This window comes from Podarcis erhardii, assembly GCF_964252035.2.
Source record: "Podarcis erhardii genome assembly, chromosome: 4".
NCBI lineage: Eukaryota > Metazoa > Chordata > Lepidosauria > Squamata > Lacertidae > Podarcis > Podarcis erhardii.
In genome coordinates this window covers 53,234,116-53,253,491 of record NC_138508.1, presented here as the reverse complement: position 1 = coordinate 53,253,491, position 19,376 = coordinate 53,234,116, and the positions used below count along the sequence as shown (strand labels likewise).

Below are 19,376 nucleotides of genomic sequence, written 5' to 3'. Positions count from 1 at the left end.
AATCAACCAACCAGTCATTGAAAGCTACAAATCTGAACATGCCCACATTCCTCTTGACTGCTTTAAGATACAGGGAAAAGAACAAATTAAGGGATACCTGAAAGTACTGGCCTTCCTCAAAGCTGTCAGAACTACAAGCCTAACTTCCTACCTCAATGTCCTTCAGTGGTGATCAGAAGTTGCTTTATCCATACTGTGTACATGTTCTCTTGGTTGGAAAAAATGGGAGATCCATTTTCTAGTGCTGAAACCGTCTTTTAAAATGGATTCTGGAGTCTTTCACTTACAAGGCAAAATTGAAAAGGAGCAGAGAACCCAGTATTCTTTTAGTCTACCAGTGTTTATGACCTCATTATGCAGACATAGCTGAAGGAAATGTTCTTTGTTTTCTTTTGAGAAAGCGAATAGAATCTTAGTTTCCTGAAGCTAAGTAGCATAACTCTCTCCCCCCCCCCCGCCCGTTCTTTGCATCACTTATTTAAATTGGAGCTTAAACATAGGAGTTGCTTTTCTTTAATTGGGACAGCCTTTTAGTGCTTTGGAAATAATTAGTGTCAATATGCACATGCAATTAATATCTAGGAGTTGTTTTGGGGGCACCCACACAGCAGTTTCATTTTAATATTAAGTGTTCACTATAGCTGAGCAAGACCTCCTAGAGAGTTGAAGGGAAAATACAATTCAGCTTTTGCCGCTGAGGGAAGAATACCAGCACCAGCTCCTTGCATTCAGCTTGGTACCACCTTTTTATTGCATTTTATTCACCTGTCAAGAGAGCAAATGTTCCCATGAGCAGTTTATTTGACATCCTTCCTCCCTGAAACAAAACTCTGGCAAAGTTTTACAAACAACTGAATTGGTAAATACACATTTTGAGAATAGTGGTGATTATGAAAAACAAAAAAGGAACAATTTATTGCGCTCTCTCTCTCTGTGTGTGTGTGTGTGTGTGTGTGTTGACTCTTTCCTTCATTTTCTGCTCTGCTGTTTACTGTCTCCCTCTTTTTGAAGTGCAAATTCTCAATGGAAAGAGGAACACAGAGCATTTCTGCTTTACTCACTGGTTTAGTAGCCATTCCGTTTCACCACAGAAGCCCTGCAGACTGCAGTTCTGATAAGGGGCTAGATCTCTTTCCCTCAAAAAATCATCATAATCCTTACCAGCTTCGGTTCCTAGGATTCAATGCAGTGAGAAAACCACAGCACCTGTGTACATATAAAATCAATATAGAATTAGTAACAATAATATGCCCATACTGTGTGAAGTTTCTGAAAAAACGATTTGATGTGCAGCTGTCGCACCTAAAAAAGTACAGATTTAGCAAAGTGCTTTTGCTCCCTTAAACTCCCCTCCTTCACCCACTGCGTATGGGTTTTTAGCTGGAATTATAATTCTGCAATCAATACTTAATTCCCCATTGTCAACTCCTATGAAGCTTCCTTTAAAGTAATGGCTGGTGGGAGCGAGAGCTGTTACCTAGCCTGTCATTTTGATTACAAAATGAATAGCTATACTTCAAAATAAAATTTTAAATCCATATCACTGGAGGTAGGAGCAAATTGTCACACAATTGTGACACACAGACACACACACACTGGTTAAACGTAAGAGCACTTTGCAGTAATTGCGTTCTGTTTAGGTTTCCAAATGAGTTCTCCACAGCTTCAGCTTTTCAGACCTGAAAGACAAGACTGAAATCGGATGTGTTTGTCAGAAGGTAACTGTGAGGAGTTGAGAAATCTACCACTTGTCTGGTAGACTAAACACAGCTTTCATTAAAAATAAGGATGGGTGGAGACACATAGCCTGAAATGGCCTTTAAAATACTTGTGACCCCTCTTGATTATAGATATACTCCATACTGAAGGGGATTTGGGAAACTTTGTGCACCTCTGTTGACTTGTCTCCATAAGAGGTTTTGTAGTCTAATCCCCCTGGGTTTAAAGCCAAGGTAATTAATTTGTATTTAGTGGCATTAATTAGAGTTAAAACACTAAGAAATAATACCAGGGCACAAAGCCACATTGGGATTTAGGTGGAATCTCAAGCATACTTATTGGAAGTTAACTCCATTGAAACCACTGTGATTGACTTCTAGGTACAGTAGTTTGGAGCAGGATGAAAGATACAGTCCTAAATTTTTACTTAACAAGTACTATGGAACTCTTTCTGAATAATCTGGTTATAGGATTGGGCTATTGATGAAGGTGAATTGGAATAATAGAATTGTAGAATTGGAAGGGACACCCAGGGTCATCTAGTCCAGCCCCCTACAATGCAGGAATCTCAGCTAAAGCATCCATGACAGGTGGCCACTCAACCTCTGCTTAAAAACCTCCAATGAAGGAGAGTCTACCACTTTCCAAGGAAATCCGTTCCGCTGTTGAACAGCTCTTGCTGTCAAAAAGTTCTTCCTGATGTTTAGTCAGGATCTCCTTTCTTGAAACTTGAAGCCATTGGTTCGGGTTCTAGCCTCTGGGGCAAGAGAAAACAAGCTTGCTCCATTCTCCGTGTGACAGCTCTTTAGATATTTGAAGATGGCTATCATAGGTCATCTCAGTCTCCTCTTTTCCTTGCTTAAACATACCCAACCCCCTCAACCATTCTTAATAAGGCTTGGTTTCCAGACCCTTGATCATCTTAGTTGCCCTCCTCTGCACATGTTCCAGCTTGTCAATATCCTCCTTCAATTGTGGCACCCAGAACTGGACACATTACTCTAGGTGTGGTCTGATAATGAGAAAACAAGCGAATTAATAAAATCCACTAAAAATAAAACTCATTCTCAGCATTCAAGTTGCTCTCTCTGCACACACACACATTCTTCAGATGAACTTAAATTACATAAGCAGTTCACTTTAAATAATATTTTGGTTAAACAGTGGTTCAAAGATCAACATGCCACATGCTGGTGTATAAGGAAGAATTGTGGCACTACGCTGCTCTCCTGCTGCCATCATGCTACCAGAAACCAAACTATGGTTTGTCTTAGCATTACATCCAAACCAAGGCTTGTCTCTCTCCAAACAAACAATGAGTGGTAAGCCAAGAACAAATGATAGTTATAGCTTGTGGTTTGTTTGGAGAGAGACTAACCATGTTCCTGGGTTTGGGTGTATTGCTAAGGCAAGCGATGGGTCAGATCCTGGTAGTACAACAGGAGGAGGAGCAAAACAGCCGCAAGTTGCTCTTTGGGCAGCAGTGTGCTGCACCTTCACCTTTAAACTACAGTTAAGCTTAATTGTGGTTTCAGAGCCAGCTTAATTGAGAGCCAGTGTGGTGTAGTGGTTAAGAGCGGTAGTCTCGTAATCTGGGGAACCGGGTTCGCGTCTCCGCTCCTCCACATGCAGCTGCTGGGTGACCTTGGGCCAGTCACACTTCTTTGAAGTCTCTCAGCCCCACTCACCTCACAGAGTGTTTGTTGTGGGGGGGAGGAAGGGAAAGGAGAATGTTAGCCGCTTTGAGACTCCTTAAAGGGAGTGAAAGGCGGGATATCAAATCCAAACTCTTCTTCTTCTTCTTCTTCTTCAAGCAACATGTGAACTGGGCCTTCGAAGGCTAGACCGTGTCTCAATTGTAGAGCACATCTTTTGCTTGCAGAAGTTCTGAGGCATCTCCATTTGGAAGGATTGGGTAGCAAGTGATGGGAAAAACATCTGCCTCATACCCTTGAGAGGAACTGAGCAATGATGAGCTAGATGAGCAATGGTGTGACTCAAGATAAATCAAGCTTCATACATTCCTAAGAGCAGGTCTTATTTTTTCCTGAAGATCTGAGACATGCAATCTCCCAGGACTAACATAGCACAGATATTACCTAAGAACTTTGATCTAGTGAACCTCAAGGCACCTACTGCTGCTCTGCTTCAAAGGTGCATGGAGTGATCAGAAGGGGTAGCATTTTATTTCTTTGAGGTCCTGCTTAGTTAGCAGAAGGAGAACTCAGGAGACACGTAGCTCTTCATAGCATTCCTGGGCATGGAAGCCTTTTTTCAATATATGCCAAAGGAACTGACTTAGAAACAGTTGTCTAATGTTTTGATAACTTTTTATCATTTCCTCTATTTGTGATGTTCAGCTGTTGCTTATCTAGTTAAAATGGCACCACCCATGCTGAAGAGGGACTTGCCAGCAGGCTTGGAGGAACCCCACAGGTTGCAGAAGTACAGAAAATATTTGGGCAAATGAAACCAGAAGTTGGAGGGAGTGAAATCTCAAAAGGAATTAAATGAGAACTGAGAGATGATAAAATGATGCCCCTTTCCCTCATTTGTTTGCTGAACATGCAAAATGCTTATGAATATTTCTGAGTAGCTGCGTTAGATGGGCTGTGACCAGCATGTTTCTGGAGGGCGCAAGGAATGTTGTATGTTTATTTATTTCTCTCTCTGGGCATTTTTAGCTTGCTCTGTTATCAACAGTTCTGTGCAGTCTGCAGTAATAAAAACAGTAAAATGCTACCAAGCCAATATACAGCACACGCTGCTCTATCAAAGCATTTAAAAGCAAAACAGGATCTGAAACTTAACATTCTATCCAACTTTGGCCCTATTTAATCTTTAATGAAAGCAATTAATTTTGAGTGCAATGAGAGTTGCTGTCACATTCAACCCACACTGAAAAGGCAGCATATGCTTTTCTGTATGTCTGTTGGGGAATAGATAATACTGATAAGGAAAGGACATAGGTTGTTTGTAGATATCTGTAATGTGAATAAAAAAATTGGTATTTCTTAAAGCCTATTGCATATATATCATGCAATATGCAGAAAAGGGCAAGCAAAATGAGAAAAGGGTTGGAACATGTTTCCTATGAGGAAAGGTTAATGTGTTTCAGGTTTGACTGACGTTTATAAAATCATGTTCAGTATGCCTCTCTCATAATATGAAAACATGGGAAGGTGTCACCCAATAGTTGACTCGCAGTAGATTCGAGATGAACAAAAGAGATGGCTTATTCACACATAATGCATAATTAATCTGTGGTATTAGCAGGGCTTTTTTCTCCTGCTGGAACTTGCCAGAACTCAGTTCCGGCACTTCTCAGGTGGGCACCATTGCCATTCTAAGAGAGTGAAAGAGGTGTTCATGGTGAGTTCTGTCACCTCTTTTTCTAGAAAAATAGCACTGGGTATTAGACTTTTGCAAGATGTAGCGATAACCGTGAGTTTAGGTGGCTTTGAAAGAGGATTAGACAAATTCTGCTTAACTACAATGTCACTGACTGCCCATTGCTGGGTGGCAGTGGCAGGGAGTGCTGCTGCCTTCATGTCTAGTGTGGGGCTCCAAAAAACAACTGACTGGCCAATGTGGGATGCAGGATGCTGGACTAATGTGGCCAGAAAAGCTCCACTTACCCTCTTAGGTTTTCAGGCATAATTTCTGCAAACAAATGTGCAGGAAAATCATTTTTATGCCTTGAATATTTGACATATGAAAGCTGCATCCATGTTTAACATGAGAAATAAAATTTCTCTTATTTTCTGCCATGTGTTTGCTGTATTGAACATAAAATTATTCCAAAAATCAGTCAAACAGCTTTAAGGTTATCCTGAAAGCATGACCTGAAGGCCACACTTTGAGTGTATGAGATAATATCATGTATTAAAACATATAGGGATGTGTATTCTAGTATGTAATAGCAAATGGTTTGTACTCCTAGAATAGACATTGTTCTTCTCTGCCTCTCCTATTTTGTGCTATCAGTCAAAAGTCAGCTCCAGATAATGGTTCTAATAATTTTTGTTGTTGTACAAAATTTCTTAGCAGTGGGATTTTGAGATTTAGACAATAGTAGTTTTTTAACTGCAGAAAACCTCTTGATTATATATTATATGTTTCAAGGACCTCCATGCAAAAAATGCACAATGAGTTGCCACAACTGACAGTTTGGGGTACTGTGCTCGATTAGATGGGTGTAATTTCCAACAGTTAACCTTTCCAGTTAAGTGCATGTTTGAAACATTTATTTTCAGAATGTTTTTGTGCATTTTTCTATGACCTAGTTGGCATCTGGTTTGGGAAATCTATCTCTGCCACATACATTCATTTTCAGAGGGGTGCCATGAGACACTGTTTTTATTCATTTACATGATTGCTCAGGTAAACCTTTTCCAGATGTCTTATTCACTTATTCAGCATTTTTTTCTGGTTTAATCTTGCACATGTTCAAACATGTTCTCAAAGCAAGGTTTAAGTTTGCTTTAATGTAGATCATGTAATAGTTTGTGTAAAGGCAACAAAGTCATAGGCCAGGGGGCAGCAAAGTTTTGTGGCTTGGGCTGGTTCACGGTCCCGCAGACACCGTGGTGGGCTGGAGTGCGTGCGTGCACATGTGCAAATGCTATTTCCAGCACGGAGGAGGCATGCACAGCTTCCCATTGGCTGCAGGAGCTTCCTGCAGCCAATGGGAAGCCATTGCGGAAGGCAGTCCCTGCTCTGCGCCAGTTTAGTGCGGCACATGGGAGCCGACCGAGCGGGCAGCGGGGGTCCATGGGCCAGTTAAATGACTCCCATGGGCTGCTTGTGGCCCATGGGCCTTAGGTTGGTGACCCCTGTCATAGGCCCTTCTCTCACACTATGCAGAGGCAATCAAGTCAACATTCAAATAGGGAACTGCAACTAATCAGAGCTCCCTGATGGACCTACAAAGTACACCTTTGCAAAAACACAGTTGTCACATCCACAGTTTTTGATATATACTTTGATGGGCCACTTAAGCTTTGACATATGAAATGGCCCAATTTCTTCAGAATTAAAGAGATTGGCTGAACAAGACAAACAACCATGCAGAAAGCCTACCCAGTTGATGCTGTCAACAACTCCACATGCACACTATATAAAAGAGCGTAGGTTTCCCACCCCTCTCCCCTCTCTCTTCTTCCCCAACCCTATACTGTATCCAACACTAACGTCTCATATCGAATGTAACTGATTTGTAGAAAAGACTTCACAGTCTGAAAGAAGAGACAGTGTGTGTACTTTTGTAAACCAAGAAAACCTTTAACAAAAATTATTTGAAAAAGAAAGTGTTCCTAAAGTCAGACCATTGTTCATCTCATGGAATCTGCATTTTCTACCTAGACCACCAAAACTGATACCACCTTCAAGATCATATCTATATAGTCTAACTAAATGTAGGACAAAGAGTTGTTGGGCACAGATGGCACATCTTTCATCATAACACAGTGACACCAGCTATGTGAAAGTGCTGACAACAGCAGCACAGTCCCATCATATCTAAATTCATAGCACAATATAGATTACAACCATTGTCTTGCATCAATAGGCAAACACTTCCTAAGAACAAAATTCTAGATTGGTTACAGTTCCATTTCTCTGTTCCAGTCGTACCTCAGGTTACAAACGCTTTGGGTTACAAACTCTTTGGGTTACAGCTCTTTGATTCCCCAGTACAGTGGTACCTCAGGTTACAGACGCTTAAGGTTACAGACTCCGCTAACCCGGAAGTAGTACCTTGGGTTAAGAACTTTGCCCCAGGATGAGAACAGAAATTGTGCGCTGGTGGCACGGAGGCAGTGGGTGGCCTCATTAGCAAAAGCATTCCTCAGGTTAAGAACGGTTTCGGGTTAAGAATGGACTTCCGGAACAAATTACATTTGTAACCCGAGTTACCACTGTATTATGTATTTGAGAATGAGCTCTTAACTTAGCACACTTGGCTATCCAACCACTGATGTGATCAGCAAAGGGATACTAGCGGGACAAGCCAATTGTTATTGCTGGCTGTAGGTTAAAGCTAATAGTGCCTTCATTTCAACACTTAAAGTTATTAGCAGCCAAGCCAAAGAGAGAGAGGAGAAAGACAGACCTGCAAAATTCTGCCCTCATCTTTCCAAACCTCAGGTCCTTTGAGTGCCCCCAAATGGAACAGATATTTCTAAATATCCATTCTTTCGCAATCAATTTGCTAAACTCTGCCAGCCAAAAAAATAGAATGTTTTCTTCAGATACAATCCATGTAGTTTTGTAAGATGGTTGAAAAAAATCCTTTTTTTAAAGGAAGAGAATGATTTAGACATTAAGGCTGAACTATATGAATCTTTTGCACATTCACATTCCACATATTCCTGCATTGCACTATAAACCGTAATTTGATATTGTATCTGAACTGGACAAATTGTGGTTGCCACTAATTCTATTTTGTCCCCAAACTGGAATTAGATATTACAGTTGGAAAACTTTAGTAGTAACATTAGTTTGCCAGCTCTTCACTGTGTTTGAAGTTTGCTGCAAAAATGTAGTGAGTGTAGCAGAGGATAGGCTCATGATTATATCTTCTTACCTACCAGCTCTATCCAACATGTATACGACATGGCAAATGACATCATCAGTACGATAAATAAGCAGCACTCCTCTTTCAGCAAGTGTGTAGCAATCTACATACATAATTGTATGATGGGGCAGGGCAGATCTTGTTACACCAGTTTTTTTTCTTTTGTAGTAACTGAAGAGCTCTTGCACAAGCAAGCAAATTTATAGGTGATGCAGTGAGAGATGGGTGATGCAGCTGGGTAGGGGAGGAAGAAACTTTAATTATAATCCTACCAATTGCTCCCATTCTCTGGCTATTGTGACACAGTAACTTTTCCACTCATTTGTTTGCCTGGGGCACCAACATTTGCGACATTTTAATAATTGCAAGGGAAGAAACAGAAAATGTATGTAATAAATAAATAAATATTATTATTATTATTAATATTATTAATAATAATAATAATTTATTGGATTTATATACTGCTATATACCCAGAGGTCTCAGGGTGGTTTACAAAATGAAATCAAAATATAAAACCACAATATCTATAATCAAAATAAAAACAGCAACCCAATAACTCCCCTCCCCCAAAACCTCACATTTTTAAAGGATGTCAATCAAATCAACCAAAGGCCTGGTTATAAAGGAACATTTTTGCCTGGCGCCTAAAGGTGTATAATGAAGATGCCAGGTGAACTTCCCTGGGAAGAGCATTCCGCAGATGGGGAGCCACTGCAGAGGAGGCCCATTCTCGTGTTGCCACCCTCTGGGCCTCTCGAGGAGAAGGCACTCAAAGAAGGGTCTCAGAAGATGATCTCAGGCTTCGGGTAGGTTCATATGGAAAGAGGCAGTCCTTGAGGTATTGCAGTCCTGAGCCATTTCAGGCTTTATAGGTCAAAACTGGCACTTTAAACTGGGTCTGAAAACTAATCGGTAGCCAGTGCAGTCGAACCAAGATATGCTCAAACCGTAATATGCTCAAACCGTCTTGCTCCAGTGAGCAACCTGGCTGCTGAATTCCACACTAGTTGAAGTTTCCAAACCATCTTCAGAGGCAGCCCTATGTATAACACATTGTAGTAATCTAACCTTGAGGTTACCAGAGCATAGACAACAGTAGTTAGGCTATCCCTGTCTAGATAGCTGGGCCACCAGCCAAAGCTGATGGAAGGCACACCAGGCCATGGAGGCCACCTGAGCCTTGAGCAACAGCAGAAGATCCAGGAGTACCCCCAAGCTATGAATCTGCTCTCTGATGGAAGAGGCCTACTCTTATCTTGTTTCTTTGCTAACAGATTTCTCTTCTTTCTTCCCCTCACAAAAAGCTTATCAGTAGATTTGGTCTTTATCTTTTTAACATAGTGCAGTTCTCGCATGCTAAGGCATATCTTTTGGAAATGTTTTGGTTGTTTTATCCCACCGATAGTGATTTTTATAAGGGTTGCAATGATGTGATTTTTGCTATGATTCTTGTGTTATACTGTTTTGTTTTATTATCGTGTGGCCTCCTCTGGGACCTTCTGGTGAAGGGTAGGTAATGAATGCACTTAATAAAAAATAATTTTGAAGCCTGGAGGATTTTTGCATGTAACATTATAAATATGAGGTATTTTACTTCCTTCGGTGATATACCAGCTTAAAAAAAATTAACTCAGCTGTAGCTTTCAAAATTCCTCCATTTTATATGATGGATGATAACATACATTTGTGGCCTTGTTTGCAGAGAACAAGAAGGGGTTTATGTGCTGCAGTGTTGGATTGTTTCCCTAGTTGAGAAGAAGATAGCTAAGAGTCTATCAAACAAGGGTGAAAGTGTTGGAATAATGTCACCGTATTGGCCTGAATATAAGCCTCACCCCCCCCCCCCCCGATTCTGACCGTGAAAAGTTAAAGTGTGGCTTAAATTTGCGACCTTACAAAAATGTGCTTTTACAATGTCGCCACTGAAACAGACATACGGTAAAGTAGAATAGGTGTGAGTGCTTGTGGAAATTTAAGAGAATGTCTTATATTTGGATATTGTCTTTTTTTCTCTCCCCCACCCTTGAATTTTAAAGGTGCAGCTTATATTCAGGCCAATACAGTATTTGCCATTTTTTAATCCACTGGTACCCAGTACCTGAAAACAGACAGGACACACACCAGTATTATGTCTAGTGGAAGAGAACCTCCATTTCTTTCTAGCAGTGAAGTGACAGAGCATTGCTCGTGCAGGGAGGACTCTCAATATGGATTCCCATGTGATTAGGTGCTTCCCATATTCTCATCACACTGCAGAAGCTCCCTCCTGTGCTACAAAGATAGCGTGATAAGGGTACCTTTGGGGTACTTGTGGGTTGAAGGCGAGGCTTTTCCTGAAGCAATCACCTAATCATGCCTCCATGTAACAAACTCAGTACAGATCCATTCAACCTAACCAGCTCTCCCTGGATTTGTAAGAACAATAATTTAGGGGGGGAGGGAGAAGACTGCCTGTACCTGTTCTCCTCTTTATATTACCTAGGCATTGCAATCTATACTCGATTTGTGAAAGGAAAGGGTTAAACCCTCTTTCACTTCTTTTAATTGTTGCTTCTAGAGAAACAGCTTGAGAAAAAGCTGGAGATTACCCTCCGGGCAACCTAAGCAAGAGAAGCTGTTATGCAATGAGCATATGAATCCTGTGGAGTTTCACGCAGGTGCAGGTGGAGATGATGTATTTTTTGTAGAGTGGAGGTGATTTATTTTTGAACTTCACTTCCAGGAAAGTTGTAAAATACCTGGTAACATTTCATATTTTGGAAGGCTTTGCACACAAAATAGCTCTTAAAAGTTAAAGTACTATCCTCCCTGGATCAGCTTTGGCGTTTGTTTCCAGCAAAGAGAGTTTCTGTTTTCATAGCAATATATAGCACACATCCTGCCAGTCCTAAATCTTTTTTTCTTCTTCATGGTCTAATGGAGTGGCTGAGAGTGTGTGTTACGAGCCAAGAAGTTTAAATTCAAATCTCACCACATGCATTAAACTTACTAGATGGCCTTAGCAAGTGAATATTCTCTTAGGCTCAGCGCCCTACTCTCCTCCAAACACCCAGTTTCCGCAATATGTGCAAATAATAATGCATAGGATGAGGGATAGTAAAAATTTGTCTTATGGGCCTCTTTTAAGAACTGCTGAGAGGTAGGTGAGGTATTTTGAACACTTAAAGCTCTATAAATGCTTATTGGTGTTGTTTTTTTTAAGTGTTGCATGCTTAAAAGGCTGACTCATCCTGTGCTTTTTTGACCTTTCTTGTCTGCCTTCCAAGAGTATCAGCTCTCCTTCCTCTGTAGTACATTCAGTTCTGTAGAATTCGCAGAGCTGTAAAGGAAATGCAGATAATCTGTAATAGGTGGCCTATCACGTACTCATTAGTTTTTAACTTGAGCTGTCCTAGAATATCACCATCTTTGTGCGCAAGAGCGGGAAGGTATCAGCAGTTTTGTAGAAGTACCAAATGAAACAAAAAACACCCTTTTATCCTCAATTTACCTCCATTAATTCAATACCTCAATACCTACCACCATTACTCCATACTGATAGCATACAGGCATTTCTGATGTATCCTTCATGTGCTTCTGATTCATTCAAGTCACCTTGCGTCAGAGCCATTCAGTATCTACTTGTTTCCTCCCCATGTGAGTTTTCAGATGGGATGCTCACAAGCTAGGAATAGTAGGCTTCATGCTTCCCATACCTGTAATGGGAATTTATGGCCCTTCAGATGTTGTTGGACTCCACCTTCTGTCATCTTTGTCCTTTGGCCATGCTGGCTGAGGCTGATGGGAGTTGGGAGGCCAATAACACCTGGAGAACCACGGGTTCCCTATCCTTAGTCTACACCATAAAAAGAGGATGTCTCTACAGGGCTCTCCTTTGCTACACCTTATCCACGAGTTCCAGAATCACTTTGAGGGGGTTTCCAGATTAGGCTTACTGCTTCTGAAAAGCTGACTGCAGCAACTTTGCAGTCCATGTGCATTTCAGTAATGTAGTATGTGAAGCAGAACTAAATTTACTTAGAATTTCAGCCAAAGGTTTTGGGCTAGTAGTCACTATGGAACCATGAGAATTCAAACCACCTGAGGTGTATTTTCTGATGTGTGAATGAGCGAGCATTTTGCAAATCTGAACATGGAGCCAAGTGTCATATATGCCCAAAATGATGACTTAATCAAAGCCCACCTGTTTAATGCCTGACTCACTCGCTCACTGTGAAACTGATTAGTTGTGAAATATTTTTGTCAAGGGATAATTTTATGTGACTTTCAGATGATCTGCTTTTAACTGAAAGCGAAAAATGTGTTAATCACAACATTTTAAAGTGCCTGCAGGAAATGTCATTGGTTTCTTTGTGTTTATGTAAAATATAAACAGTTTAATACGTTACAGAGTGGCATAAGGTGAACACAGATATAACTTTTTAGAGCGTTGAGCTCAATTTGGAAGCAGCCTCATTGTGTTCAATCCAAAAATACTGTTTTGTCTCCAGAATTGACTTCTGGGACATAAAACTTTTTGCAAGCTTATTGCAGAACCATCCTGTGCTGTGATCCTCAGATGAAAGATGGCGTATAAATAAATAAATGGTTTCCATTTATTTCCTGTGCAGAAGGCCTTCAAGCTTCTGCTAATTTACTCCATAGTTTAGGAACTTCTCCTTAAGCTTCTAATTGCCCCAAATATGTAACCATGTATTACTAAGGAACAGTATTCAGTCCCCACACCCGACACAATTAGTGACTTCTGAAGTTGTTATGTGGTGTTGTTCCTCATTGTTTCATGTATCTTTTAAAGTTTATTTCAAAATAAAATTCCACATTTAAAAGAGAGGTTATCCCATTTACTGCAGCAAATAATCACCATGATCTTACATTATATACCCATTTTATTGTCCGGTACGAGCACAATGTGGTATTATTTATTGGTGCCTTCATGTGGTCCTGTCCAAGATAATATTGTAGGATGCTTTGCACTTTTTGGATTGTGTGGCTGGTGGCTGGAAGCAGTATTGCAGGGCTGTAATTCTCAAATCCTGGAGAGATTGGGAATAATTTTGAACTATCAAATCCATTCTATTCGTATGTAACAGTTTAAAATTTCTCTTAATAGCTCTGGTTAATATTCTGCTTCAATAGCTCTTATTTAAAATGCACTTAGATATTATTGAGCTGTACTAAATGTAGTTCAATAAAACAATTACAGTGGTACCTCTGGTTGAGAACTTAATTCATTCCGAAGGTCTGTTCTTAACCTGAAACTGTTCTTAACCTGAAGCACCACTTTAGCTAATGGGGCCTCCCACTGCCGCCGCACTGCTGCCGCACGATTTCTGTTCTCATCCTGAAGTAAAGTTCTTAACTCGAGGTACTACTTCCAGGTTAGCGGAGGCTGTAACCTGAAGCGTTTGTAACCCGAAGCTTTTGTAACCCGAGGTACCACTGTATTATTAAAGTAGACATCTAAAAAATAATAATAGAGGCAATAAACAAAAATATGGATATTTCAGTAACCTTTACTTAGAAACAGTGTTTTAAATACCAAGTAACCATTTCATAACGATGGAATTAGAAATTAATTACATATAAGGATGACCCACTTTTTCTAATAACCAAGCACAAGAAGCATTTAATCCTCCTCAGAGAGACTCTTATTTTTATCCTTTTTGACAGCTTGGTCTAGATTAACCACAGGGGCTGTGTCAGTCTAATACTGACATTTGCACAGTAGTGAAATGAGGCTTGCTATGTATTGGTAGCCAGTCATTTCAAAAGCAACCTCTTGGAATCTCTCTTCCCACCCACTCTATTTAACTCCCATGCTCCTTTGCTGTGGCTAAATTATATAGATAGATAGGCAGGTATATAGCCCATGTTCCAATGGGTCTCTCTAAAATCTCCTCTCTAAGTGTGTTCCAGTGAACTAGGAAATTATTTTATGATGTTGGGAATTGCCGCAGTTCAGTGAATAATAAAGAACAGAACAAAGCCCTCAAGTCTTCAGATTGCTGAATATAGGCTGAATACCGGAAATAGAGAAATTAGGATGATGCAAGACTTTGCATTTTGGACCTGGTATCTAATAGACTTTCAGGAAGTCACACAAGACCAGACTGCTTCCTTGTGTACCTCTTTGCAGTGGTGCAGTGGACTGGGTGGACTTAATGGGAAAGTGGAGAAGCTCAGTTGTGGGTCCGCCTCATTCTTCTGAGTGGGACTCACGGGTTCTGTCCCAAAGGCCTGCGCCGATGACACCACTCCATCTTCTCTGTGAGAAAGGGTTATGTCCTGTACTTTTCATGTCACAATATAGCATATGTATAAGCATAAGTTTGATTTTTGTGGGCGGGCAGAAGTGAAAAGCATATTCCAATATATGTGATTTATTATTCATAAGCCAGTATGCTGAGCAGACTCTCCCATCAGCCAGCGACCATTCACAATTTTCCAGCATTCAGAAAGCTCTTTGCTCCAAGTGGTGTGATTGTTCAGTCCCATTTCAAAGGGAGCTCTGCCTAGGGAGCAGCTGTACCACTTAACTTTGCTCAGAGCACCCAATCAGATTTGTAAGACATTCTCCTTGATCCGCTAGCTGGGATGCTTGTTTTCTCTCCACATTTCCTATCCCATGGAAGTGCTCTATGAACTACTTTGCATATATTTTAAGAATATGTAATTCGACGTTCTGAAACTACCCTCTAGCCAGAAAGAGATGGAAATTTGACAGCTTTTAACATGCATCTACTTTGGGGAATAATAGTAAAGTGATAATCTGAAGAGATATCAAGAATGAATTGTCGTATTTCAATAAATCTATATTTAGCACTTCCCCTCTGAATTTTCAGGGGCAATCATCGTTCCATTGGAGGTTGTTTTTCTCCCCTCACTTTTTTGGGGTGGGGAATCTTTTGTTCATTTAAAAAAGAACATCATATTCTGCAGCTGTTGAACATTGATAAGATGCAGAAAATATTTTGAAATGGCAACCAAAATGCTTTATTTTATCTGTTTGTTATTCCAGACCTTTGCATATGATAGAAAAAAGTCCCATGCAGTCGAATGGTGACTATTTCTAAGCAATGTTTAGGTACTTTATGCCTCAGTTCTGATATACCATAGGCACACAAATTAGGTTGTTCCGATTTAACATAGCAATCAGAAACTGGGGGATATCATCCAGTATTGGGCTTGGATCCAAAGAAACATTAACAGAACTCAGGCCATGCAATAGAGTCTTCCTACCCCCTCCTTTTTATTGCACCCCCTGTACCTGCCAAAGATATGCCTGAGGGTCAGGGGATCATGCCATTTTAAGCAACAGCAAAACCTATTATCAGCAAAGTCCAGCTTAAAAAAAGTTGGCTTTTTGCATTTGCATTCTCAGTGAGTATATATTATCTTTTCAACTAAAAAATATTTAATTTATTAAAATAGATTTAAAAACTTAAACACATGTTTCAGTCTCTCACACTGACCATAATTAAGGGTTAGAAATGCTGCATTGTTTCCAATAAATATATTTAATCACTTTATATATAAAACTTACATGTATGTAATTTTATTTTTTAACATATGTTTTTAAACTGCTGATTTAATTAATATTTTGAGAAAAAAATGGGTCAAATTGGTTCTTTATAAACTTTTACCGAGGATTAAATGTACATTTTCTGCTCCGTGTAACTGCTTAGAGGTTTTTGCAGTTAAGCAGTATATAAATTAAGTTAAATAAATAACTAACAATTAAGTTTTAAAAGAGTAATCAACGGGTCAGTCAGATAAATTAAATAGACATTTTTTACATGGGGCAATGAATAACTTCATTGATTTTGAAGTGGAGCTTCTTTTACATTTAGGCAAAAGAATGGTACTAGAATTATCCAAAAAGTAAGCAATAACTATATTGAGACATCATTTCTCCACAATGTTTGCTTTTCTTTACTGTGTTAATACAGGATGTGAATGCAGGCGAAGGGAGTGAATTTGCAGACAGTGGGATTGAGGGGGCAACGACTGACACGGACCTCCTTTCCAGACGTTCCAATGCCACAAACTCCAGCTACTCTCCAACGACCAGCCGGGCCTTTGCTGGCAGCGACAGCGGCAGCTCTTCCACTGGAGATGGGGCTCGTCAGGGAGTCTATGAGAACTTCCGGAGGGAGTTGGAGATGAGTAGCACCAATGATAACTTGGATGAAGCTGGATCTGCCCTGAGCGATGAACAGAGCAGTGGGACTTTGAGTTCCCCAGGACAGTCGGACATACTTCTTACAGCAGGCCAGGGGACGGTACGGAAAGCAGGAGCGCTTGCAGTGAAGAACTTTCTCGTACACAAAAAGAACAAGAAGGTGGAGTTAGCCACACGGAGGAAATGGAAGCAGTACTGGGTTTCTTTAAAAGGTACTGTGAATACACCCTTATTTACTTAAGAGATCAGAGAGTACAGCAACTATTTGGTGGCAGTGAAGATCTTGTATTACTTAAGCAGCTTACTTATTGGGTGGGTCACGATATTCTGAAAGTGCAGTATAAGATGAAATGTATTAAAATAACTCTGCAAAAGGCTTGTTGCACAACTAGGCATTACTTTTTTATGTAACACAATTTTTTAAAACAAGTCCAGTTTCGCATCCCAGTTTTAGGCAGGAAGCTCAGGAAGTGGTCTTAGTCTGCCTCTTATGGAAACATGTACAAAAGAGTAGTTCTGGGGCTAAAATGTTACCTGGAGTTCCCTGGAGTAAAGAGAAGATACAGATATGACATGCAAAAAACCAAGACCCAAAATATGCCTGTCACACATGCCAATGCTCCTTCTTGTGAAGAGCTGTTTGTACAGGGGACAGTACAAGTGGACAGACAGTAAAAGATAATGGGAACTGGCAAGATATGACATGAAGCTTCTCTAAGCATGTCTTTACAGTGGTGCCTCGCAAGACGAAAAGAATCCGTTCCGCGATTCTCTTCGTCTAGCGAAGCAAGCCCATTGACGGATTAGCGTATTAGTGCTATTAGCGGCTTTTAGCGGCTTATCGGCTTAGCGGATCAGCTGATAAGCGGCTTAGCGGCTTAGAAAAGCGGGGGGGGGGGAGGAAAAAAAGTCAGAAAAACTCGCAAGACATTTCGTCTTGCGAAGCAAGCCCATAGGGAAATTCGTTTTGCGAAGCGCCTCCAAAACGGAAAACCCTTTCATCTAGTGGGTTTTCCGTCTTGCGAGGCGTTCGTCTTGTGGGGCACCACTGTATTTCCACTAGCTATTTATTTTCCCTGCTTTTGCTATAAGCATAGTTTCAAACCCACCAGAATTCTTCATCCACTTTGATCTGCGGATGAAAGTGAATGTTAGAAACCAATCTGTGACGGCAGTCCTTTAAAGTCAATGCTTTGGCTCTTCATCTGTGGCCATTTGGCTCTTCATATAGGGCCAGTGTGTCTGGCAAGTGTAGCCTAGGTGAGATGGTTCTGAATCTGCTCATATGAAATGTAGGTATTCTTCTTGCGGTTTTGCCTCTGCTTCTCTGCTTAAGATGGAGCATGTATTTGAAAATGTTAGGGCTTGGAAATAGGAGTGTGAGAACCACAGTTCTGAAAAGTCTTATCTACTCCCTTAAACAGGCTGAGAAAACTGAGGACAAGCTGTTACCTAAATAGGTTTCCTTGATCTGTTTGGGACGATTCCTTCCAAATTAAAATACATTTTCTAATTCTATCTATTTAAGAACTGAGACCAAATAAAACAAAAAACGAATTCTGAGCAAAGCAGATCAAAAGGGGGAAGTCACATTGCAACCAAGTTCTGTTTTATATTGTTCAGAAAGGTCACAAAAGACAGGAAGGTTACTTGCTGAGTCCAAGGAATAAAAGGTGGGCCTTGTGATTTCGCTATTATTCCTTTTGGTAATGAGCATTGCCTGGAGCAGCAGTTTGCAGGAGCTAAATGCATGTAACATTGCAACTGAGGTCAGGGAAATAGATCAGAGACTTACCATGGCTGACTGAGCAAAGGAAGAGGCCATAATCATCCCAGTCCAGGCAGCATGATGGGAGAGTGTGATGGTGTGGTGCAAATAAACAAAGAGCCATCTGGAAGGAAAGAAGGAACATAAAAGAGGTGTTACTTTAAAGTGTGACTTACACTGATTGTTTGTTTCTTGGATTACCAAGGCTTAATAACGTTCTAATAATGTTTGTATTTAGGCTTTGAAGTTAACATCTGCTGCGTCTTGCTGAAAAGTACTTTTTGCTGAAAATATTGTATCAGCCAGTCTTGGGTTAACATGGTAACCGCAGATTATTTGACAGCAGAAAATCTATGTAGAATTTTAAAACCAAACAAAATGAGAATTTTCTGTTAGGAAACCAGAGTGATGTTTATTATATTTACATGATAAAGCATGAATGCTTTCAGTGCAATCCTATACATATCTATTCAAAACAAATTCCATTGAGTGCAGCGTTTCAGGAGGTTTTTAATGCTTGATGTTTTTATTATGTTTTTAAACATGCTGTAAACTGCCCAGAGAGGCTGGGGAAACCCAACCAGATGGGCAGGGTATAAATCATCATCATCATCATCATCATTCTCAGTGGTACAGATTAGTAGGTGCAGGATTGCAACCTCAATTCTATCCTTCCAAGTTTTACAATTCTACCTTAACTCCAAGTAACTATTAGTTTCTGTGTTGATAACAACACATTGATCACCAGCTAAAATATTCTAATAGAATGGAAACCTTATGGGTTGTTTTCTGCTGTCTTTTAATAAAATGAGCTCAGATTTATCTTTTCAGAAAATTTCTCAAAGTTCATTTCTCAAAGTTTGGACTTCGTCAGTTAGTAGCATCCCCTCCACCCAAATAAAATATATTTACTTTTACACATCTAATTGTGTAAAACATGTACAATTGATGCTAGAAATGTTTTTCAGACCAGACCATAGTTTTTAAGCATCAATGTATTTGCATGCTAACTCCCCCCTTTTCATAGGTTGATGCATAAAAACCAATATGTTAAATTGTGCCTGTGGGTAAAGGCTGACATGAATTTGGGTTCATATGTAAAAGTGCAACTCAATGTATCTTTTCCTG

The 19,376-nt window shown here is 40.2% G+C and overlaps 1 protein-coding gene across 11 annotated transcripts in view; it reads left to right on the top strand.

The window, feature by feature from the left end:
- Positions 1–19,376, top strand: part of TIAM1 (TIAM Rac1 associated GEF 1) — a 189,154-nt gene that overhangs the window by 115,547 nt on the left and 54,231 nt on the right. For all 11 annotated transcript variants that reach the window (XM_081859259.1, XM_081859254.1, XM_081859263.1 and 8 more), the window contains one exon: positions 16,248–16,692. In XM_081859259.1, the coding sequence (XP_081715385.1) occupies positions 16,248–16,692 (445 nt within the window). The remainder of the gene's footprint in view (positions 1–16,247; positions 16,693–19,376) is intronic.